This window comes from Triturus cristatus, chromosome 7, assembly GCF_964204655.1.
Source record: "Triturus cristatus chromosome 7, aTriCri1.1, whole genome shotgun sequence".
In the NCBI taxonomy this organism is placed as follows: Eukaryota; Metazoa; Chordata; class Amphibia; order Caudata; family Salamandridae; genus Triturus; species Triturus cristatus.
This window is the reverse complement of record NC_140590.1, coordinates 101,220,929-101,247,695: the sequence shown is the minus strand read 5'-3', so window position 1 is coordinate 101,247,695 and position 26,767 is coordinate 101,220,929. Positions and strand designations below refer to the sequence as shown.

At 44.5% G+C, this 26,767-nt stretch overlaps 1 protein-coding gene across 1 annotated transcript in view; it reads left to right on the top strand.

The window, feature by feature from the left end:
• The window catches only part of LOC146808922 (urokinase plasminogen activator surface receptor-like), a 371,935-nt gene extending 369,510 nt beyond the window's left edge, over positions 1–2,425 (top strand). Inside the window, exon 7 of the mRNA XM_085615725.1 lies at positions 1,974–2,425. Within this exon, the coding sequence (XP_085471851.1) occupies positions 1,974–2,281 (308 nt within the window). The 3' untranslated portion in view covers positions 2,282–2,425. The remainder of the gene's footprint in view (positions 1–1,973) is intronic.
• The last annotated feature ends 24,342 nt before the right edge of the window (positions 2,426–26,767 follow it).

Here is a 26,767-nt window from a genome sequence, read left to right as displayed (position 1 = left end):
ATCCAGAGTGGGTAGACCTTCTAGGAGTGCCAACTCTCTCCTCCTGAAACCTCAGATCTTTCGCAAAAAGAGCACATGCCACCGAGCTTTCTCTGGCTCATCTCCGAAGATCTGGAACTCTCACCCACCGGAAATACGTAGAATCTCCTCCAAGGTTACCTTAAATTGGAAGTAAAAATATTCCCTATGAACAAGTTCTTACCCTGCGCTGGATGCTATTCCATCTCGATATGTACCAGTTATTTTCTTATTATTTTGCTAACCCTGTGTACTTGTAATCGTTCTTTTCCTGTGAGTTCTATTTTTATATGTTTTTCTGTCTGTATTCCTATTTGACACTTGTTCTGCAACTGTTACCTTCCTTTCCCCACAATTGTAAAGCGCTCTGAGATCTCTCGGGATCATGTTCGCGCTATATAAAACTTTATAAATAAAATAAAATGAATAAATACGGCGTTATTAGATGGAGGGAGGGTGGTTGGCTGGTAGAGGGTGCCCTGAGCGTGCGGCAGATAAAGGAGGTTGGTGCAAACAGCAAACTGGGGAAGCGGCCCTCTCCCCTTCTGTAATTGCAGATTTCTAAGTACCTTCGCCCTGGCCGCTCAGGTAATGGGGCGCGCAGCATCCTGGAGCACCTGATCCTCTGCTCCACTCGTGGCCTGTCATGACCACCAAGGAGTCGCCCTCAAGAGCAGGGCCCTCATAGCTGGAGCACCGGCCTGCGGTGTTGTGGCCACAGGGCCCACATGCTACATAAATAAGGCACACAGAGACATGCTTAGTGTACTGGTAACTTGCTCAGGGCACGTGCGCCCGACCCCTTTTATTAGCTGGGTCACCTGACTGGTGACGCCTGTGATGGGTGGGTGTTAGTGTGGGTGTAATACAGAGCGAAACATTAGAACGTGTCCAGCAGGACACTACACGGTCCACCTGCTCGGGCCCTTGCCGCTCTTGCCGCAGCCTCTGGATGTGCCCACTTCTCTGCCCTGCTCCTGCAAGGGGTGAGGTCCACGCTGGATGGGCAACACTGCACTTGCCGGCCCCCAGAGCTTTCCTTGACTTTCTGGAGCCTCACAGCTGCCTCACAGCGGCCTCATGGCATCACGGTGTCCTGCACCAGCTCTCCTGCTCTCCGGCACACCTTGCGAGCTCTCTCATCCTCTGCCCTGCCCTCTGTGGAGCAAGATCACAATCTGCGTATGCGTGCACTCACAATCTGCGTACGTGAAAACTAAATGAAGGCCCTCACCCTCTCTCAGTGCCAGTACCTGGAGAAGATGGCTCCTCACAATGCCTTCTCATCCTCTCTCATTGCCTGTCACTGGGGCGTCGGTCCTGGCCCTCTCATCCTCAACCTCTTTCAGTGCCCACCCATGGTTATGAAGGCCCAATCCCTTGACTCCCCATCCTCTCCTCTCCTCCCCTCCCCTCCCTTCCCTTCCTCTCTCCCCTCCCCTCCTTTTCCCGCCCCTCGTCCCTTCCCTTCCCCGCCCCTCGTCCCTTCCATTCCCCGTAACAGAGGGTTGACGGCATCCGCTCTCCTCTAGCCTCTTCCCTGTCACTGGAAGTTTAGCTTTGCCCCTCTCCTAATCTACATCTCAAGTAACACGGAACTGAAAACAGAGCACTCTCCTCCCCCGCCATGATGGAATCCGGGTACAAAATTACTGCTGAGTAACTCAGAATAATACAGCGAAACTCCTGCAGTCAGGTTTGAGAAGATGGGGGTCAGAATGTAACATTTGGAGACATTTCACTGCTGTAGGGCAGAACGTTCTATGCGGGGCTGATTAATCTACAGAGTACAACTACCTACTGGGCAGCGCAGTCTCCCATCTCAAGGGTATGAGACAATTGGGCTCAACCGGTTTATATTATTGACTGACACAGTAGTTTGCAGGGTAGTCAAAGAAATAAGCACGTTTCAGTGATGTTCTACATCTCATTTGTTATTTTCTCTTCCATCCCAGAGGGGCAAAGACCCACCGATGTTGCCAAAGGATGTGCGACCCCAGCATATTGCCAGCAGCGCGCTCAATTCAGTGTCCTTCTCGGCCTCCGACACCGGCTACACTGCTGCCAGGGAAGCTTATGCAACGGGCAGGTGGGCAACAGCACAGTGATGGAAGAGGCGAGCACCATGTCGACCACGATGGCCACAAGCAAGTCCGCTGCAAGAAGCAAGACAAACCGAAATGGCGGTACCTTGGTTCCGTTCCCCGCTGCACTTCTGATGATCTCTGCAAGCTGGAGTCTGATGATGAACCCCAGCTTCTGAAGGTCAACGAGCGGGCCAAGGTCGTGTCAGCTGGCCCCCACAAAGAACCAGCTGCTATAATGATGCAGTACTGCTCAACAAATCATTGCTATTTGCTAAATTCTTTGAAAAGCGCAATAAAGGTGTGCAGGCATTTGAAATGTACAGTTGTGTCTTGTGGAAAACACCCTTGTCCTACTGGCCTCAGTGATTGACCATAGGTTGGAGGGCTGGGCCTTTAGATGGCGGTTTGAGGATTAGGCCCTTATTAGTCCTTAGGATGGTGGTCCCGGTGCTTGCTCTCAGGATGTTCCTACAATAGCAGGCCCAAGAGCAGTAGCCTCAGTGCTAGGTCGTAGATTTGTGGTCTTGCTCTTTGGCTCTAGAGCACTGGTCTCATTGTAAACCCACAGGATGGTACCCTCCGCGTCAGGCCATCGCATAGTCATCTCAATGTTATGCAAAAGTATGCTTAGAGTAGTAATAGAATCCAGGGCAGTGATCTCGGTGTTGAGCTGCAGGATGGTGTGACTGTGTTAGGATCTAGAATCATGGTCCCTAGATCTGGCTCGTGGAAGGAAAAAAAGTGAAAAGAAGGATGAAAGTGTGAAAGAATGACAGGGTGGAAGGGTAAAGGGATGGATAGATGGAAGGAAGAGTGAAAGGATAACCAGATGAAAGGGTGGCTCGATGGAAGGACAGGCAAATGTACAGATGGAGATGAGCAGATGGATGGATGAAAGGACGGATGAATGGAAAATGTATGGTTGGATAGGGCAAAGTCTTAGGGGCATATTTATGACATTAGTGGCGCAGGGCAGTGCGGCAAGTCACCCTGCTGCACTGCCCTGCGTCACAGGGAAGGGGCAAGAATGCTCTGTGTTTATGCAATTTGGCGCATTCCTGTCCTTTCCCCTTGCGCTGGAGCCATTTTGGCAGCCTAGCGCCAAAGCAGGCACACTTGCACCATGGTGCCAGGATGCCTGTGTTGTAGGCAGGACTGTTTTTGTTGCAGGAAGGGGCATTTTCCTGCAAAAAACAATCCTGAGAGGCTTTTTCCTCTTACTATGGGGCATATTATCAAGCAGGGTGTTAAAATTATCGCCGCTTTAGCGGCTGAAAACTGCCGCTAAAGCGGCGATAATGGGCTTGATAATATGCCAAAGAGAACTACCATAGAAGCCCATGTTGACACCAGAACATGGGCTTCTATGGGAATTCTCTGCGGCATATTATCAAGCCCATTATCGCCGCTTCTAAAGCGGCGATAATTTTAACGCCGTTTCTTGATAATATGCCCCTATGTCTGCTGCAGAATGCAGCACACATAGAAAGAGGACAAAACGAGGAGAAATAAACACATTTCTCCTTGTTACTCCTCCCCTGGGGAGGCATATATTTTGGGTGCATTCCCAAGTTTACCAGGTTTGGTAAATCTGGGAATGCATCAAAAACCATGGGAGTTGCATGGGAACACCAACCCCAACACCCATGGAACACCTCCCTAGCGCAGAGAAAGGCAACACAGCGATTTGTGGTGCCTCGCATTACTCCATGTTTTTGTAGCCATTCAAATCCATGCAAAGTGGCTTTGAGTCGTTTTAAGTATATGACTTAAAGGTTTGCGTCACACATGTACCCCATTGCTTGGTGTAAGCGTGACATAAAGCTCTCATAAAAACGCCCCTTAGTGGGTTGGAAGGTGAAGACATGGTGATGGATGGTTGAATAGATGGGAGCGTGAATGGATGGATAGATGCATTGAAGGAGGGTGAAAGGAGCTAGTTCAAGGAGGGTTAGCTTTGCTCACTTCTCGCTCTGTGTCATTAAAGATATGTTTCAAGTGGGGGGATTTTAATTTTCTGACAACTCCCTTGTGCACTGTGAATAGGTTCCCTAAAAGTAAAGCGATTATAGTGGGTTTGATGTCAAGATCTGAATGCAGTTATGATGTAGCCTACAATATAAAGGGGGACAAGAAAGTACATTGTGCTGAAGCCAACTGTGATCAGTTACTAGCATTTAGGAAGGCCTTGGAAGCTTCTTTACCTGCAGAAGCCTGGTATGTTATCTATCTATGTTATCTATCTGGTGCACTTCACTCTGCTTACTTGGGGCTTCTCTCCTCAGCACCAAGATGCCATTTACATTATAAATGTTTTTTACAATACTTTACGTGACAAGAAATGCATTTGAGAGTTAATAAAGCTGGTATGTTGCATGTCACATAGTGGATATTATTTTAGTGAACTTTTCATTACTATATCAGTCCCACAGTTTGTGCCACATCACAGATGGCTTTGCTCTGTAACAAGAGAGGCCAATCAGTGAACTGGTGCACAAAAAACCTCTCACATTAGAGTAATATTTAACACCAACTAGAGAGGACTATTACACTCTCACCAATATCCTCACAGTGGGACATTTCAATAAAAGGGCATGAAACAAAAGTCCATTTTACCTTTAGATAAGATCGGTCTCCCGAGAGATAATTGCACAAGTGGCCATGGATGCCGAGGTTGTGCACGGAAGCGCATTTCGGTCTTCATCCATGGATCTTTCTGGTTGACTGAGAGGCAAGGGAGTTTACAACTAATTAGCAATTCAACTTGTCACACAATGAGGACCTGGAATCAGTAGGTAACGTTTAGTAGGTTTATTGCAATTTAGTAATCAATCCGAATATAGGTGCATATCAAAATCACATTATAAAAGGTACAAAATCATAACCGGCAGACTAAAACGCTGAAATAGGTTCAGTCTCAGTAATATAAGGCATACAAAGAATACAATCACAGAAATACTGATACTAAGAAAAAGGAATTGGCACCCCTTAAAGGAACGCTGATCGACCTTTCTAAACATGAACACGTTTAAGGGTCATCTTATCCAGGCTCTAAGCTAGAATGAGCATGGGTTAAAATAGAAGGTCTCAAAGGATTCAGCAATCAAGGAAAGAAGATGTCAGCATAGTGAAGACTCCAGTAAAGGCTTCTGAAAAGGAAATCCGTTTTTAGCATGAAGCTATACACTCACACGTACAAAAGGAAGCAGAGAGGTCTGTACCTCCCTCAGTCAAAAAGGCATCTTCCTAAAGTCTAACAGTGTGAATACTAATTAAAGCCAGAACATTCCAGGAGTGTCCATATCTTTTTAACAATTCAGCAGAAACCACAATTATTCCTCTTTCCCACAGTGTGCATTGGACAACATCCGTTGATTGTCCCATCCCACAGATCTCGAATGACGAAGTTAACCATGAGCACCTTTGTTCCTGAAATGCTATGAATAGGAGGCTTCTTCTATTCATTAAATCCTCCTCTTCTTGCCAAGATTTCTCTTCTCAGGCCTCACTATCTCTAATACACAATACTCCTTTCTCCAATTATGAAATTATGAAAATTCACCTGCAAAGCAAAAGACACCCAGAGCAAGGAAAAACACATTTCCTGGTAAGAAATAAAGGCCTAGTCAAGCTAACTTTAGTTAATCATTTTCAATGTGCTCTTCAAATACATGATTATATATTAATGCATAATGTCAAAATAAATGCAAAGTGTGAATAATTAATTCATGATTACATATGCAATGTGCCTTAAATAAATGCAGTATATCTTGAAATACAAATGTAAATGTGAATAAGAACTACAAATCTTCATGTTCAGCTAAACATTTGAATAAACATGTACATAAATCTCTAGTTTCTGCTGTGAATACACCTCAAAAATATGTTTTTGGTTCTTCACTTTACATTAATAAAGTTAGGCACACAGAGTATATAGTGTCAGGTACACATATATATTACTCCTGTGACATGTAAGGGTGGAGCCCACATTATGCTGCTCCAATCCCCCTTCTGATGGCGAATTTAGCCATCACAATCAAGATAAGACTCATATCAGATGGACCAATCAAAACCTCATAGGTTTAATGTATTTATGTCTGGTCTCTTCCAAATGTTTCAGTTTATCACAATATCTACTCTGACTCTCCTCCAACTCTATAACCTCTCTCTTTCTTTTCACTCCCCCTTTTTCTTGTATACTCTTATACACCTTAAAGTTCACAACTCGAGATATTGCACAACGAGCAATTATCACAACAGGTCTTAAGATGAAATCCAATGTTCCACTCCTTAGGTTTCCAAACCATCTACCCACTGCCCCAAATCCATTTACAATTGCTTCCCAAGCGCCTGTAGCTTCTAACGCCTTCAAATCTTCCTTCAGATCAGCAATATTTTTAAAATATTTCTTAAGGTCTTCACTCTTGTCAGGGATGTAAATACAGCACTGGTGAAGCTTTAACATCCTGTAGACTTGGCCATTTTTCACAAGAAGAATGTCTAAATCAAGTCGAATTAGCAAAATCATGGGTCTTATAGCCACCATCTCAGTATCTTCAACCAAAAAAGGTCCTGCTGTACAGGTGGACAGTTTAATCACTTTGGTAGACCGCTTTCTAATCTTCATGTCATTTAAAATTACACCTACAGATGGTATCATTGCACCAAATGTCTCCAACACGAGGACCTTGTTTAGGTCTGGAATTCGCTTCCCATTTAGGATCATTAAAATGTTCTATATGATATATTTTCAGGAAAACTACACCTAAATTACATACACCATACCATCCTGTGGTCAACTTGAAATATGCATGTTCTACACAAATGTAGTAAACTCCAGGAATAACATGATCTTTACCTGCCAAAATTTGTTTCCAATTTTCGCTAACCTCAAATGTGTGATCGCATTCACTCTTTTCCATGAATTAGTGTTGAGTGAACATTTGTCTATAAGTATGCATAATTTACCTTTATGTTTCCAATCCAAGGTCAGTGCTGCATGATATCCTGCCGCTAGATGCTCAATTTCTTCTTTAGCTCACTTGTGTTCATTGGTAATATTATCTAATTTTGACCTAGATTCCATATCTCTCCTCCTGTCTTAATGTAAATGTAGAAATTTCTTCTCAACATCTGGCAAAATGCAAGTCAAATTGTTTCCATTAGCATAGGCAGTGTCTAATGGTGGGTTTAAAGAACCTTTCGTGTATCCCAATATCTTTAGCATTAGGTAGGCAATTCAAATGCTCAAGTATGGGAATTTTTTGAAAAAACTAAATCCTAATTCGAAAAATAATACTGAAAACAACCCTGTCCAAAGAAAAGGATCATCAAAGGACTACAAGTAACACCATAAGTCAAAGGGATATGATAGTAGGTGAGAGCCTCTGCAGCAGATGCAGGTAATTGCATGCAAATGTAGCAATCCCTTGCATCCATAGTGTCAATATATTCATAAAGCAATTTAAAATAAACATTTGAAAAAAACATCTCTTCTAGATGTGTCTACATTTAATTCTTTATCGTCAAGTGAATGCAAACCACTATCATTAGGAAGGAGTGTTTTAAGGGATATTGTAGGTCTAGTCTCCCCTAAACTAGAATATGTGGGGGAATACAATCCCACAAGTAAAACAAACAGTATTACAACTACCGCTAATAATACACCTACTAATATGTCTATATGTCTACTATGGTTATTAGTTTCCATACCTCCTCTAAAATGAGACAGTTGAGCAGGAAATAGCAGCAGGAGAGTCTTCTCTGTCAGTTTCCACCTGTGCGAATGACAAAACAAAGTTCAAATGCTATGCAAATAAATTATTTACAAAATCTTCATGAGACTTCCCTAACCATACTCTGTGTTCCACTTAATGACAACCTTACGCACCTTCAGCAGCCTCGGGCTTCTGTAATCTTAACTGCCTAACAAAGTCTGTTTAAATGTCTCTAATAAGTGCATCATTCAGACACCACACTAATAGCAAATCAGATCAGTCCATTCAGTGTCAAAATATATTTAAAACACTGTTCAGCCACAATATTCAGTGCAAGGAGGTTCAGTTGGTTTTGCACCTATATCCTAAAAGTACCAAACTTCTCTCTCTCTGTCATTGGCAGCAAAGTATGTCCAATCAGATGAAGAGTACCTGTCACAGGGTACCCTTGCTGTTTTCGACCTTATTGCAGGCTCCTTGTCCTCAATGTCACTCAGGCCAGGATCCTCAGTATTCTCTGGAATAGTGTTGGGCAAATATCCCTCAAGCAGTCTCGGTCTCTCTCTCTCCCGCCTTCTTGGCCAGTGGGCTCCAGCTCCCACTTGCATTTCCACAGCAGCAGGCCTTTCCTAATGTGAACGTGTGAAATGGGGCCAGATTCCGCCCCAACCAAACGCACAGCATGAAAGTGCCTCGTTGGCAATCATATAGACATAGGTAATCCTATCTTTATCGTGAACTTTTCTCCCAATGTTCTCAATTTGTCCTCATTTTTCTCCAATTTTGTCCCCACATGGAGTCCAATACGCCATTTCCAAATGTCTTAATGTTTAAACTGTGCTCCTCTGGCCTCTTGTAAAAACATGAACAGATGCGAGGTTCATCAGACATTGTTTATTCGGTAAAAACCCAATGCATTTCGGGCAACGCAGTGCCCTTCGTCAGGGGACACTGTAAATAACGATAAAATGACCAGTTACTACTTACACTTATTACCATAATGCTTCAACTGTTATCATAAATTAATGTATAATACCCCACGATAAGCATTCATTATGCACCCCTTCGATTACCACTAGCTTCACTAATCCATTCACCTAGGGCCTCATGTAGGTAGCCAAATACCGGTCGGTAACGGCCGATTTTCGGTAAATATGCCGTTACCGACCGGTATTCAGACAAGTGAGATGTAGGAGTCCAAAAACGACTTTTCGGTAAATATGAGGCGGTAAATACCGATTCATATGTACCGAATTCCAAAATACCGATTCAGATATACCGAATACATAATTAACGAATCGGTAAATATGAAGTGGTAAATATGAAGTGGTAAAAATTAAAATGACATGTAGGAGCACTCGGAAATTAAGAAATCCAAGAAAATCGGTAAATTAGAGTCGGTAATTAACACGGATTGAAAGCAGGTGGTAACCATCAACAGTGCAGATAAGCAATCCCAAAATGCAACAGCGTGGACAACATGCTCGCTATGTACGTCATTGCAAGGCGCCTACATCTACAGGCAGCAGGACTGAGGGTTTGGCGACGGGAGGAACGCATCTACAGACAGCGCATCACACTATTCCAGCTGACTGATGCAGAGATACATGACAGGTACAGGCTACACCCCGAAACCATCATGGACTAAATCAGGGACCTGCACCCACTCCTGGACCAGCCAATAAGAAGGGCGCACGCCATACCCCCACATGTGCAGGTGCTCTGCAGCCCACTTCTGTTGGCATCCGGCAGTTATCAGGTGGTGACAGCTGCGGTGGGTGGTGTATCCCAGAGTTGCCCGTCCCGTTCCTTCAGGAATTTCCTGGATGCCATGATGCAGAGAATGCACCACTACATCAGCTTCCACAACACACAGGATGCACTGCAGGAAACAAAAACAGACATTTCTCACATGGCACAGTTCCCCCATTTCATTGGCTGCATTGATGGTACACACATCCCAATCTGTCCACCAGCTGACACAGAGCACATCAACAGGATCAGGAAGTCCACCCACTCCATCAATGTGCATACCGAATTGAATGATTATGGGAATGGTCCTGTGGGTGGCTGAACCAAAAGGTGGGCGTATGCTATATACAACGAAGACTGCAAGTTGTCGCACAGTGAGGCGGCTTCCAGATTGAGAGCTATTGACCAAGCAAACATGGAGAAGGCCTTAGCCGTTATAGATAATAGCTCTAGCACTCTCACTTCTAGGATTCATACATGAGACAATAGGCACATGCAAGTACACGGCGCATGCAATGTACAAGCCCCGATTTCGGCGTGCGTCCTACGAGGTATCCCAGTGCCTGTGATTACACCTTCTTTCACTCTGCTTGCAAACGGTATTCATTTAATTATGATTAATGAAGCTTGCTGCGGGATGTGAGTGGGAATCCCGTACATAACTGTCTCGCATAAAGTTGTCTGCTGCAATACTGTTCTCTTCCCACCCCCGCATGGGCGGCGGGATGTTTCCATCTGGCCTTCGATTCCAACCTTGAAAGCAGAGTTCAACAAGTTGAGCAGAATAGAGCGCCATTGTCACACAAAGAGGTGCCTTTGACTTCCTCTCGTGAAATATTTGTCCTTCACGTTGCTACTACGCGCACTGAGGAACAGGCGCCTCTGAATACTGACCTCCCCAAGCATTTCGGCTCTTTGATCCAAAGTATTATCAATGCCTCGTCCACGACCGGCCTGGCTCAATTTTTTTAAACATGTGGGCTCGGGTCTCGTGACCTCTTTCCAAACTATTTTTGGTGTAATTCCGGCATTTGTACATTCACTTTTCTCGAGCATCTTTGGAGGTGTTCCGCTGCTTCTGGCGCTAGTGGCAGGTGTGCTGCTTTTCCTTTTCATACTCCGGAATGGCTGCTCCTTCTGTGCCACACGAGCACCTGTCCCGTCTGCATCTTCTTCGTGATAGGATGCTTGACTTCTATGGGACTTTGCCATTGGCGACTTTGAGCCTGGCTTATGGATTATCCTTCAGGTATTCCTACTTCACCTGCGTACAACCTGTATTACACTGCCTGGATTGTCCCTTTGAATGGCCTCTGGATTTGTGCTTGACCAACATGGTGTCTCCGGTGCCGGATTTCGATCGACTGATGCGGCCCTTAGTGTCTCACGAGTTGGCCTGTTCTGGGGTCCGGATCATGGCGTGGGGTGCGGCGCATGGTATCCTGGGTAATTGGGACATCTCAGCGGCAGCCTACGACTTCTTGTCCATGAGCTATTTGGAGGAACATTCCGGGTGCCCTCTGATTGTGCTAGAGGCTCCGTTGGTTGGAGAACACGTATGTTCCTTTTCTTTACTCAATTGGATGGCTGAGACTTTTAGTGGCCCTGAAAATGATTTCTTGTTGGAAGCCGTGGCCACATATGCTGCCTATACATTCATGGATTAACTGGATTGTCGTCCATTGCGCCTGTGCTACTGGACAGCACCCTGGCGCAATATTTATTTCTTTTATTTCTCGTTTTTCTCTTCCTGATGGTCGGCTTGAGTTTTTCACTATACTTGCATTGTGTTTTTTGGAATTTTATGCTGCAATTAATTGGACTTTAGGACTTTGGCGCTGCATTGGTTACGCCTTGTTCTGCTCTGACGAAACTGAACTCTGCGTTCTCTCTTTTCTTGCCTATTACATATTGCTTCGCTCAAGGGGGCGTGTAGTGAGTTCTCCCTGAATACGTACATACATTGTTCAGTTAGCATGACCACGTTGAATGTTATGTAGCCATATTTTTGTCTTTGCACACGACACTGCGTGTACATGTTCTTTCTTGATTAAACTGCTGTCTCGAGACTTCCTTCAGACGAGTGCATTCTGTTGTTCCCATCCCAAGCTCTGCGCAGCGACCTTGGTCTGTACATGCTGTGACACACAGTCTGGAATTTTACACAATGCATGTTTTCCACTCTAGGTTGTTCGACCCACGATTTAGCCATGGCACACGCGCAGCTGCACATACCTGACAGTTGGTGCTTTTCATATCACAGACATCATGTTTATTGTTCAGCCCGAAGACGAGCCTTCCTGCGAGACGGCTCCTGATGCTCCTGTGATGTGATTTCACTGAGCTGATTTTTGAGGTATGGGGTCCCCTATTCAAGCCTGAGAGGCCTTCTATAATACCATGATTATGATATTGGCTACTTAGTTAAGGGAAGGTGGTAGTATCCTCGGTATTTTCCGAATCGCTAAATACCACCTCGGTATTTACCGATTCGGTAAATACCACCTCGGTATTTACCGATTCGGTGAATTCCGATTCGTATTTACCGACTGTTACCGAATCGGTAACTGTTACCGAATTTTTACCTACATATAACTTACCGATTCTAATTTACCGATTCGGTACGGCTCGGTATTTACGAACCGGTAAAATTTATTTACCTACATGAGGCCCCAAATGTTTTCCTTCTTTCTTCCCCCTTACAAGTGATCCATTCCCAAAATGTGTTCCATCAGTTTCCCCACCCCGTTCACCTAATCACTGCACAATTCCTCAATGTTCCAATGATTGAATTAAGCCTACTATGACTTCCATTCTTTCTTCTTTCATCTGTAAATTGTGACTTTTACAAATACTCTATCTACCTATGTTCTCAATTTAAACTCGTCAAATTCGTGTACTCATTTCAACAGTTGTGAACTTTTTAACTTTGTACCTACCTGTCACAAATCATTATGACCACTTGTCCTCCTCCCCATTCCAGAAGAGTCTTTATGTCTCCCATTACTCCTCCCGCATTTAAATACCCGCAATTTAACATTTCCCGTTACCGCGATGTGACTCATTCACCACCACAGGACAAGACTCTCTTGTTTCAGCTTCAGGCTCATCCAGACCCTCCTGAGGCAGATCATGTGCTGTTCAGACTCTTCTCGGTCCACGACAGCTTGTCTTACCTGGCTCCTGCTGTCTCTCTATTACAAATACCACTTCTGTCAGAGCTGCTGTCACATCATCAAGGGGGCACTCAACTCTGCGGGGCCGATTCACAGAACTAATCTGAGACAAAATCCTAAACTTACTACTTTTGGTATTCACAGAAGGCATTTAGTAGTAGGAAAGTTAGGTTTTTGTCTTAAGTTTGACTTAAGACAGACTTAAGAAAAACTTAAGACAGATTTAAGACAGACTTTAGACAAAATCCTAACTTTACTACTACTAAATGCCTTCTGTGAATAACAAAAGTAGTAAGTTTAGGATTTTGTCTCAGATAAGTTCTGTGAATTGAGCCCTGCGAGTGTGGACATCATGGATCCAGTTGGGCAGACCTCCATATTTGACAGCAACAGTTGTCACCAAGATGACCTGGTAAGGGCCACACCAACTGGGTTTCAAGCATATTTTCTGAACATGCTTCTTCACCAAGACCCAGGTGCCGGGACTGAGGTCATGGCACCGCTCCTGATGTGGTGGGTCTGTGACTGCTCCAACCTGGTGAGACACAGAATGCCCCACGCCAGTCAGTCCTTTTAAGTAATCAAGAATCATGTCATCTGTAATGTTCACAAGTACGTTTGGAAGTACAGCTGGCAGCCTCATCGCTCTGCCCATGATTATTCCATGGGGGTACAGTCCTGTCCTCTGATCAGGAATACTGTTAAGACTCATCAACACAAGAGGCAAAGCATCAGGCCACTTCAAAGACATTGAAGCACACACTTTGGCTAATCTGGATTTTAGTGTGCCATTCAATTGCTCCACGATGCCAGAAGCCTCTGGCCGATAACTGCAATGTAGCCTTTGCTCCACTTGCAGAAGTTGGGAAACCGAACCTGGGGATCAGTTCCCTCAACAACAATGTAGCTACTGTCAGAGTGTCATTCCTTCTGGTTGGGTAAACTTCAACCCAATGCGAAAAGATGCACACAACCACTACGACATATGTCAACACATTGCACACAAACATTTGGATAATGTCCAACTGCATCCTGTTGAAGGGACCACCTGATCTTCCTATGTGGCTCAATGTCACAGCAGTTCCTTTCCCGACATTCATCTGTTGGCACACAACACATCTGTGACACAATCCTTCAGCCATTAACCTGAGCCATGCCTGTCAAAACAGTCTGACCATAGCATCTCTCCCTATATGAGTCAGGACATGATAATGTCTAGCCATCGGAGGCAACAAACTATCTGGCAACACACGTCTCCCATTTGCTGAAACCAAATGTCATCTTCTCTTTTGACACAACCTGCTCCGACCCAAATTTGTTATTCTGCCTCTGACACTTCCTCCTGCAACCTCTTAACTTCCTCCCATGTATCAGTTGTTGTTAACAAAAGGTTGTCATTGGTCTCATCTTTAGTCTCATTCACCTTAGAATTTACAAGCTCTATGAGAACAGTATCTTGTGACTTCATCTGCACACTTGTCACCCACTGTTACATAGTCATCTCCGCTGCGGTGTGCAGAGCATTTCACAACCACAATCTGGGTAGGCAACTGTAATGCTTAAAGTAGATTGTTCACACACTCCCTGTTTCTTATAGGAGACCCTGAATGAGTCATGTATCCCCTCTGAGACAATAACTATCCAAAGTGGTGAACAGCCCCAAGGGCATACTGACCATCAGTGAAAATCGGTATGTTCAGCTTTTCAGAAACACAGCATGCTCTAGAAAGAGCAACCAATTCAGCCACATGTGCAGAGAACACTCCTCGAAGCCAGGAGGCTTCAACTGCGTCTGAGACTGTACAAACTGCGTAGGCACTTCTTAGATTTCCTTCACGGTCTGTCAAACATGACCCATCCACAAACTATATGAAATCAGACGCAGGTAGTGGTTCATCTTGAATATCTTGTCTTGGCTTGGTGCATAGTTCAGTGACATCGAGACAGTCATGCTCCACTTCTCCTTCTTCACCCTTAATGTCATGAAGGAGTAACAGTGTAGGAGGGTTCAAGAAAGCACACCTCTTCAATCTCATTTTTCAGCAGCCCAAATGATTTGCTCATAGCAGATCAATGACTGTTTATCAAATGTTGGGTACGGGTCAACAATATCTCACCAGAATGGGGCACATACACAGTAAGAGGATGACCCAACACAATACTTTCACATCTTTTTATGCTGACACCTACCGCTTCCACTGCTTTAAGAGCAAAAAAAGTGGGAACCCAATATACCTGGAGGCTTGGGAAATATAGCAATTCTAAGGTAAAAGTGCCTTCAAGGGTTTAGTTTCATAACCATAATTCAAAAACAATTTCAGTACTTATTTGATTGACAAGCCAACATATATGGCTGACATAGGAATAATCCAGAACTACATTTTTTTTTTAAACTTTCTTGGACCAGAGTCAATCAGTAGTAAACAATTTAGACATGGGTGAACTTTTTACAAAAATATAAACCTATTTAATATACAAAATGAGGGTACTAAACAATATCACAGAACATAATGGTCGAGGATATAGGCAAGTCTGATAAGTGCACAATGAAAGTAAGACACTATATGTATGACAAACTGTTTCTGATGTACGAAGTATGCACAAATCACATATTGTATTATATTTCCTGTCTATTTGCTCAGACTGCAGTGGGTATAGAAGATGTTTAGGCCGATTATTTCTGTACCACTGAAATATATCTGTACCAATGAAATATCGCTTTTGTATATTATCACTCAGTGTGTGGTGGAGGTACTTTCTTCCCTGTTTTTCGAAACTTTAATACACTTTTTTGTTTGGTAACTTTTAATTGTACCCTTCTACATACAGCGTGTGTAATTCTCTTTATTTGCGTTGATGCTCTTAGATGGCTACAGTCTGTTTTGGCCATCTCATTATATTAAGTTTGCCATTGATGTTTTTTATTCAATACATGGGAACTTTTCTCATTACGTCCATTTTCATTATGTCAATTATCAATCTTTCCACACAGTTACAGTGGATTGACTTTACTTGCAACTCATACATTAATATGCGAGAAATATCGGGTGCAGAAACTCACGATTGTGACCAGGCTATACATTCTAAAAGGCCGCATTTTTCTTCTCTAAATCCAGGTCTATTTCTTTAGACATTTTCTTGATGGCTAAAGACTGTTTTAGAGTGAGTTTATTCATATGGAGATCAGGCTCCAGGTTAGGTGAGGCATTACTCATTCCACATAGAGATATGGTGGATCGAGTATAGTACTGGGTTGAATAAATCACTATTTGTTACAGGGTTATAACTATGATCAGGCAATACACTCAAAGATGGCCGTAACATTACTGTGCTATTCTTTGCAAGTTTAAGCCTGTTTTCTATTTTTGATAGAAATGGCATAGCGTTCATATAGAACCCGTGACTCAATTTTTCACAAACACCGACTGCAGAGACAGCGGGTCATGGAAGGAGCGTTGTCCCATCCTCATTGACTGGTAAGGTTTTGCCGCAATATGTTTGAGTATAGCTTGTAGCTTTGATATGCCACAAAGAGGGTATTAATTTATGTTCTCCTGTGTTTCTGTTTTGTTTTCATAGATTTTAATATACGAATCTTGTAGTTAATCACTTTTGGATCAATACGCTAAAATCACTACTTTTAGAGGTAAGCCTGAACGGGACATACAAAATAGTTTTTAAATCTGACACTATAATCCTCTCTTCTATGTGACTTTTGACAGACGTGCCCGCATACATAATTGGCGGAGTGGAAATTTTATCACAGGGAGGCAGCTGGGGACCAATATGTACTATCTTGCTGAAGCATTTGATTATTTTGAGACTCGGAAAATACCAGCTCTGGTCCTCTTATTAGACGCCGAGAAGGCATTTGACCTAGTTGTTTTGGAGACATTATTTTTTATTCTGTCAAATTTCGGCATACCTCCCAAAATTACGGGGCTGATTCAGAAATTCTACTTGAATGTAAAAGCCAACATTATCATCATTGCCTCGGAGGTAGGCCAAGTCAGTGTTAAATGGGAGACTAGACAAGGCTGCCCACTGTCTCCAGTGTTATTCGCCTCTTTTATTGAGCCATTGGCGATAGCCATTCGGAATAGTTTGGATATCTGTCCTCCTCTACCAACTATGGGAAATTTTAAATTATATGCCGACAATATCGTGCTCATTATAAAGCCCGAGAAAGAGGTGCAAGCAAAAGCTTTTGAGATTTTTGAGCAATTTGAGTCGCTTGTCGGATATAAAATCAATATAAAAAAAGACAGAAATAATACAGTGTAGCTGTGAGCCTACAGATTTACATCTCGATATTCTTCCTTGTCTAAATACACAACTGAAAAGATATCTGGGTGTTTATTTTACGGCTCGAATTTCCGAATTATATGATTTATATTTTGCCCCACTTCTTCGAAAAGTTCAGAACGTATTCTTTCGATGGAATTCTCTTCCATTAACCATTTTGGGCAGGGTCGCATTGATTAAAATGTCTGTTCTTCCTCTATTTAAATTCTTATATTCCGAGATTCTCTGTGTTTTAACGGCCTCTTTCTTTGCTAAATTAGAGTCTATGTTTTATTGTTTACATCTTTTCTCTGGGGCAAGAAGGTCCCCCGAATTACAGTTAGCACTTTAGATGAGGAGCTGGAAAATGGAGGATTAGCTCTCCCTAACTTTAGGGATTATTATTTTGCATATTTTGCACAATATATGTCAATGTTTAAGCCGGAACTACAAACTGGTATATTTATTAATTATTTTATGAACTTAATTTGTAAAGAGAATCCGATTCACTGCCCACTAACAATCGTAAAATCTCCTAAACTAGTACGTGATAAGTGTATGCAGTGGTTTTTCTATAAACGTCAGGCTTTTTATAGAAGATATTCAATCTTCGTAATCAACTCCTCAACTCCGGTATCCAGCCTTATTTCACTATCTGGGATTAGAGATTCGTCTGTAATTACACAAAAATGGGCCACGGCTGGCTTTGGGAACATTTCTGATTTCTTAAGAAATGATAGATGGCAGAATATAGCTGAAATGTCTCATTGAATTCCAAATGATTTCCTGCTCCTTGGGTCAAATAACATTCTTAGTAAATTTCTGAGTAAACTTGATTTGGTTCAGATCATCGAACGGAAACGCTTAGTATATGAATTACTAGATGATACTACATTTAAGAAACCTGGGGAATGGAAAAAGCATGTACTATCTGAATCAGAAATAACTGTTCTTTCAGCGAGTCTTTCATTTGTGCCTACTAATCGCAATGATCTGTTTCAAACAAAACTTGAATTATACAGATTTGTTCGTTCAGTGAGACTCAAAAAAATGTTCTTTAAAAATACATCTGTTGGTGCAACTGATACTACAAGCCTCTGCAATCCATCCACATTTTTCCTTCTAATATGATGGTTGCAAAAAAGGTGATTACTTTTGAAAATGCTAAAATGACTGAAATTGAAAATTTATTTAAAAATACCCCATTTGTTAAATACAATCTTTCAAAAGAGGAACAAAATTCGTACAAAACTTACATTCCCTTGCTGAAACCATAAAAAAGCCAGCAGACAAGGGAGGGGGCATAGTCCTATGTGACAAGGAAGCCTATAAACCAGAACTCATAAAACAACTATCAGTGGAGGAACACTATAGAAAACTAAGTTGCAATCCTACCCACAGGTTAACCAAGATCATCTCGGCATTGAGTCAATCTGGTCTAGATGGTGGCTGGCTTAGTGAGAAGGAGGCTTCATTTCTCATTAATGAATCACCCACAGTACCGGTAATTTATATCCTACCAAAGGTACACAAAATTATGACCACACCTCCTGGAAGACCTATAGTCTCTGGATGTAACTTCATTTTAAAACGATTGGCTCAATATGCTGACTTTTTTATTCGTCCTTTTGCTATTGAATCGGCCACATATATACGTGACACAATAGCAGTCATAAATATTGTGGAAAACCATCCATTCCATCCACATCAAGAGATTTGAGTTTCAATGGACATAGAGAGTCTCTATACAAACATACCACAATCTGAGGTTCTGGACATTTTAGAAATACTATTGGACAATAGACCGAGACAGCACACTGATCCTACTTTTTTTTTATCATTGAATATGTTAGAATCTCGCTTTGTGAGAACTTCTTTTTATTTGCAAACAGTTTCTATCAACAACTAAAGGGTGTGGCTATGGGGGCAGTATATGCCCCAGACATAGCCAATATCTGTGTCTCAAATTTTGAAGAAAAATGAATCTATGATATCTCTAACCCCTACTAATCTAACATCATTAGGTGGTTAAGATACAAAGATGATGTATTTTTTATATGGAGAGGCAGTGAGAATTTACTCCTTACGTTTCAACAATGGCTCAACTCAAGGAATACACACCTAAAATTCATACTTGAATTTGACTGCAACAGTATGAATTTTCTGGATATTAGCATCAGAACAGATACAAACAATTGTCTTTACACCAGTTTGTATACAAAACCTACTGTGAGAAATACACTGTTTCGATACAACAGTCATCATCCCCAAGCACTCAAGGATGGTCTTCCCTTCGGGCAGTTCCTGCGATTAAGTAGGAACTGTTTCCATAGGGAAGACTATTTCCTTGAAGTAAAGAAACTGAAAGAGAAGTTGAAAGCACATGGTTACCCAGGCAAACTTCTGAAAAGGTCATTAAAAAGTGCCTGGTAAAATAAACGCGAAGCATTACTGGAAGCAAAGGGGAAACAAGCAAATCCCCAATTAATGTGCGTCTCGACTTTTGGAACATTCTCAAACAATATCAAGAGAATAGTTAACAAACAGTGGACACTACTAAAGGGCCTACCTGAGTTTACAAATAAACCTATGTTCTCCTTTAGAAGGGGGCGCAATATAAGAGACAGACTTGTCCATCCATTTAATGCCCCTGACACCCATACGGTGGATAACATGGAACAGTTAGTCGCTGTTGTAGGGCATTTCAAATGCAATATGTGTGCAGCATGCATCACAACTAAGACCATCAAGTCCTTTGAAATCAATGGACTTAAGATGACCAACAGATATTTTTCTAATTGGAACACAAGTAATGTTGTATATTGCATAAAATGTCCCTGCAATCTTCACTATATAGGGAATATCACACAGGCAGTCAAAAAGCGTATTTTGCAACACCAATCTCGAATACGCTGTGAAGTAGAGACTGCACCACTGGTAAACCATTACATCCGAGATAGATACTCTGAAAAAGACATGCTATGGTGGGTCATTGAAGTGATAAAGCCATCAATTCGTCAGACCAATGTGGATCAATCCCTTACATTTAAGGAAAATCAATGGATCTGTCGTACTGACAATATAATCAAGGGCTTGAATTCTGCAACTGAGTGGCACTCCTTAGCATGTCTGATATAAGTGAATTTCTGTACATAAATCCGGTCGGCCATAAGAATGTGATTTATAAAGCTATATGATATGTATAATTAGCTGACTCTTTTAATATAGGCGAGTCTGATATGTGCACAATAAAAGTCAGACACTATGGGGCCGATTCTGATTCCGGACGCAAAACGAACCTACCGTCACAGACCCGGACCGGAGACCGACCAACACGGACCAGTGCGTACGACCCATGCAGTACGATGCAACGCGTGTGAATTACATCCGACACGTACAGAATACAAGCCGTACGACCGAGCCGGCCGGAAAATCACCGCGATTTTCGCCGACCGACATAAACCCGGAATGAACCCTACCGACCCGTACCCGCGATGTCCGATCCGCACAGTACGATACAATGCGTGGAAACCCAGACCGACTCGCACGGAGACCTAGCCTCACGACCGACATGCACAGAAAACCGGGCCAACAAGCAATAGAGACCTTCGCGAATGACGCATATGAAACACAGAAGATAGGCAGAGTGAACGAGGCGGAGAAGCCCGCACGAGACAACATCAGCGTCCGTATCCGTCAGATGAACGTCTCCTTCATGCCTACAACACCCAAAGGAAAAAAGACAAAAAAGGACCAAACAAGCAATGACAAAGCCCATAAACACCAAATAATAAAAAACTGGGACAAAGGCACACCCACAACTCCAAATATATAAAGGACTACAATCACTACCATCATCCCTTGCAAACAGGAGACACAGCCAGCAGAAAACACCATTACACAGCAACCACAGACACACTCACAACTCACCCATCACACAACTCACACACCATCAGCACCTCATCCAACATCACACACACATACCGCCAGCAAAACCAGCACCAACCCACCCTCACCTGCACCCTCACACACACATCCCTCACCACCACCACCTATCACCATGCCCCCAAAGAAGAATTCAAAGTTCACAGATAGTGAGTTAGAAGTGCTGGTAGACGAGATCATCAGAGTAGAGCCACATTTGTTTGGTACATTGGTCCAAAGGACCCCCATGTCACAGAAAACAAAGATGTGGGCGAGGAAGGTGAATGCCCAAGCACCAGTAAGACGCACAAAGGACGATATCCAGAACAGGTAGTATGCCATGCGCAGGAGGGTCAAGAAACTCATCGAAAAAGATCACGTCCTGAGTCAGTGTACTGGCAGTGCCCTCCTGCCAAACCAGTCTACTTCAGGACCTGGGAGGAGAAGGTGCGGGACATCCTACCACCAGAGAGCATCCATGGGCTAACAGACATACCAGAGCCTGGTGAGTACACAAACAACATACCCAAGATTGTGTGGCAAGGGGACAGTGAAACCATGCACCGCAAACAAAGCTACAGTAACCAATAGATAATCATCCCAAGATGTGTATGCCAGTCAGACAAACACAATACCTGCCATCTCATAGTGACTTGGAACTGTGTCATGACATGCACCAACCTACAAACAAATAGAGCAAGGCAGTGGCACAAAGCTAAATAGACACTGCCAGACAGTTTTCCACCACAAACACACTACCTAACAGTGCAGCTGACGGACAGGAAGGAATTGTGGGGATGCAGGTGAAGTGAGTGTATCCAAAAGCATGATGGGGTTTGTAGTCACATATAATGCTCCCCCTCAAAATTGGCCCATCAAGGCCTCTCTGAAACATGCACACATCACAGGGAGTGGAAAATGAATGACAAGATGGCTGACACTGGGTCCTGCTGCGGGGAGGACAAGGCCCTGCTAGGGCATGTGCGCAAATCAGAAGCAGGACACCACTGACTGACATCCTGAAAGACAACTTGCACGCCCTACAATGGAAGCACGTTTCATGGTGGGATGTCTGGTCGGGTGAGAAGGAGGACTGACAGCTCTGATCATACTTACAAGCATGTGGACACACACCCCCAAACACAAACTCCACACAACTCACCGGGTAGAATGCATTGACCCACATCTCTGTGAAACATCATCAAAAGACACCCCGTACTGGGCTCTCTTTTGACTTGTAGCCAAACAAACACCAGGATTTCACAGTCAGCCATCTTTCCATTGCTGTCACACTCCCTCACAGAGAAGCGGAGTCAAGAGGGAGGAAGTATGGGCATGCTGGGAAGGGGGGGTGTAGCCAAGAGTATGATGGGTGTCGCAGTCACAGACAATCAATGCCCACTCACATGGCCCAGCAAGCATACACTGAACCATACTCTCCCCACAGGGAGTGGGAAGGGACTGACAGGATGTCTGACACTGGGCTCTGTTGTGGGGAGCACAAGGCCATGCTGGGACATGGGCAACAACAATATCAAACTCTGTCTGTGACAAGCTGGGAAAAAGCAGTGTACAGGCAGGCATCTGTTCGTACAGTATAAAATGTCATGTTTGTGAACCATCGATGCATGTAGAAACATAACTCACATCGTGTGTCTCTTCCAAACACAGGAGGTGCTGGGGACCCAGCTCCAAATGAAGAGGATTCCCAGGCCCAGACTCTGGTGGACACTGAGCTCTCTGGTTTGACTCTGTCTCTGTCCTCTTCGGATGACGACGACCAACCTGGCCCCCCTGGTGTGAATCATCATGCAGCACCAGCAGCATCAACATCTGCACCCCCTGTACCCACACCTCCAGCATCTGGAAACCGACAGGGCACCCCCGCCAACACGGACAGACCAAGGCCACTGAATACCCACAGCACAGGGACACAGGACCCCCCGGAAGCTACAGCAAACACCACCAGCAACACCACCCAAGGGGTTCCAGTGTCACCTGTGCGTCCCGCCGCTGGTCCTGCCCGTGTGGATAGGGGTGCTGGGAGGGGTGGGAGGCAGAGGGCGCGCCTTGCAGAGGGGTCTGGACTGCATGATGACCCCCCACTGGCACATATCATAGATGCGTACCAGGATAGTACCGAAGGATTTGGCCAGGAAGTGGGGATCCTCAAGGACATGCAACAGGAGCAGGCTGCCCACCATGCCCACAAGGAGGCCAAGTGGGATGCCCTTACTGCGGTGCATTGGGACATACTCCAATGCCTCCGCCAGATCAACACAAACCTGTCCACACCTCCCTGTGTGGCCACAGCATCTGTTGCAACACCATCTGCCAGTGCCACAGGGAGGGAGGAGGACTCTGGCGGAGAGTCCCCTGCACCGCAGAGGCCTGCACCTGAGGATCCCCCCCCCCCAGGAAGAAGAGGGGTCGTCCGAAGAAGGACATGTGAGAGGCAGATGTCCCAGCACATCACCCAGGGCCTCTAAACCTGTTCTGGACAATGTTCTTTGTGCGCAACCCGTTCACCTTGTTCAATCACACTCAACTCGCCCACATGACATGGAGGGTTCATGTTGGGCCAATGTAGCAGATGATTGTGGACTTTACTCTGGACATTTCATCTACCAGCACCTCCAACTCTAATATGAACTTTGGATTCCAAAACCAATGTACAGCACCCACCATACTGTGCACTTTCCTCACACATGTTCGAAAATAAACTCACCAGTACACCATACTTGCCTCTGTTGTGATTCCAAATTGTCATGTGTCATGGAGATGTCGCTCTGCTACACAACACAGTGCATGCCAAATACTGCAACAATGTGACCAACGTTAGGTGAGTCATGGTGCTGTGACAAATGTGAGGGAGACACACCACTGTGGCACCACAACACATAATCACCATGGCCATGTTACTCATCCCACACAATGATGTTGACTTGAAACACATAGGTATGCACAACAACAACACCTATCCACAGTCAGTGGCAACAAGTCCACAGGTGAGGTAAGCAAATGTCAGTCAGATGTGGGAAGACAGACAACGCACCTAACAAAGCATAGCACAGGTTAATTACACATCAGCAACATGTTTATTCAAAAATAGGTGCAAGGCAATTATACGTTACGGTGGACACACGGTCACAGAGTGTCTGAGAATTGTAGTCCAGGGGTGTGTGGCACATCACTTGATGTCAATTGACTACTCCCACACTGGTGTCGGATTCTGGGTGTTGGGGGTCAGTGTTGAACATACAACAGTCAAATTACCCTGTGAAGGACAGACACAAGACACAGTCAAAAACAGGAGAGAAATGCAATACACATGCACAAAACATGTCACAAGAAACCTACACAAAAACAAGTTAGCAGTACTACCCTATTGTGGTGTACACACCACCTGAATGGACACATCACTGCACCCATCCAGTCAAGTGGCACACAAACACACTTAGACAGCAACAGAGCAGCCACAACACATTTCAGGCTAACTCCATACATTGACATAACAACCCTGGAAACTCACATTCAGGTGAAGAAGTTGTTGATGAGCTGTGAGCGGACATCACCCTCATCATCACTGGCATCTTGGCCCAGGCCGGGATCCTTCACAGGTGCCGGAGGTTAGTCATCGTCATCCTGGATGAGAGGCACCTTCTTCCGCACTGCCATGTTTGTAGCATGCAGCATACAAGGATTATTTTGCACACCTTTGCAGGTTCATATGGGAGGGCCCCTCCGGTCTTGTCCTGGCAGCGAAAGTGGCTTTTCAGGAGGCCGAATGTCCGCTCAATCACTCTCCTGCTCCGACCATGTGCCTCATTGTAGCGCATCTCGGCTGGTGTTACAGGGTTTCTGAGGGGTGTCAGCAACCACGGCATGTTGGGGTATCCGGAGTCACCTACACACACAAAAATGAACAAGTAGCTGAGTTTTGGAGGAGTGCGGAATACAACATTGACAAACACACACAATGATAAACAGTCAGTACACACCGACAAGCCAGGCATGCTGAGCTGGCATCTGTGACAGCAACGTTGCAATGCGACTACTCCTCATTATGTAGGCATCGTACGCAGAACCAGGGAACCGTGCACACACATGTGTGATACACATGTCTGCAAGACATACCACCAGAGCATTTATCGAGTGGAAATGTTTCCTGTTCCGGTATGCCTGCTCATGTGCCTGTGGTGGTATCAGGGCCACATGTGTCCCATCAATAGATCCGATGACGTTCGGCGTCCTCCCCAGTGTATAAAAGGCATCCTTTATTTTAGGGAGTTCAGCTAGGCTCGGGAACTTGAGGTACAGGTCTAGGAAATGCAACATCCCCTCCAAGACATCGCGTAGCATCCGACTAAACATAGTTTGCGACATTCCACCAGCAGTAGCCACAGTGTACTGGAAGGTACCAGTAGAAAAGAAGTGCAGGGCTGCTATCACCTTCACCTCTGGGGTCAATGCTGTAGGGTATGTCCGGCCAGGTAGCTGATGTGGCACCAACTGCTCCGCCAACTCCTCAATCTGTGGCCTGGTGAAGAGGTACCGTCGGATGCAGTTACGTTCCTGCATGGTTGCAAGGTCTGGGAACGGTCGATGGACAGCTGGTGCCCTGCAGAACAGAGATGAACAAAGGAAGATTGTCGGTTCATCCACCCATGTGGCCATGACCAGGCTTAATATCACATGATAGATCATGACATTACAAAATGTACTGAGGTGTGTGCTGTTGGGCATGGACACATATGTCACCTACATGACCATCACATCACATCTCAATTCCACATGTCCACATGAGACCCATGCAATGGCCAATCATCTGGCTGTGTCACCCAACCTATGTACTGCTGTGACGTTCCAAACACACACCTCAGTGACAAGTGAGGCCTGATGTCTCCCAGGCATCACAGATCTTTGCCATTTAGAAACCCAGGGTCCCTGTATTGCCACATCGACACTGGCATGGACATAGCGTATCACGTACACACCACAAGGCAAGCGTGAGTCCCACAGGTAGTGGCCACTGTTGTCCCTGCAGGCCCTACATGTACGTCTCTTAGACACACACACACACCATCAAGGTTGATGCATATACCACATGGATGTGGAGACTGTCACCCATTGGGCACATTTGATCAGACACATCTGAGACAAAACATGCACACAGACTGTGGGTGCACATCAGTATTTTGGCTACAGGTCTCACTGTGACATACATGCCATCACCCCCAGGACTCAGGCTGTATGTGACATGGCCCAAACATATCCAACATGAAAATGTGTCCGTGACTCATGCCCATTACTGTACATTTGCACATCACAGTGGTAATGTGCACGACACACAAAGGATTCCCCAATGTACACGTGCACAGCCTGGGAGTGGCTGCACAAAAGTGCCACACAACAAACCAAATGTGCCCCCCCCCAACACACAGGGAATGCAGCCTTACATGCCATGGGACACTGTGTGGCCAATGCTGCAGTGTGGTAGGTGTGCACAGGTGTCCCTGGCAAGTAATTGTGTGTTGAATACGTCGAATAGTCGCACCAATGAGGTCCGACGCGGGTGGCAATGCGTACGCATTGCACGGTTCATGACCAAGCCGTGCGTACACTTTGCCATTGACTGCAATGAGGTCTGACGCGGCTGACAATGCGTACGCATTGCACGGTTCATGACCGAGCCGTGCGTACACTTTACCATTGACTACAATGAGGTCCGACGCAGGTGACAATGCGTACGCTTTGCACGGTTCATGACCGAGTCGTGCGTACGCTTTGCCATAGAATGCAATGAGGT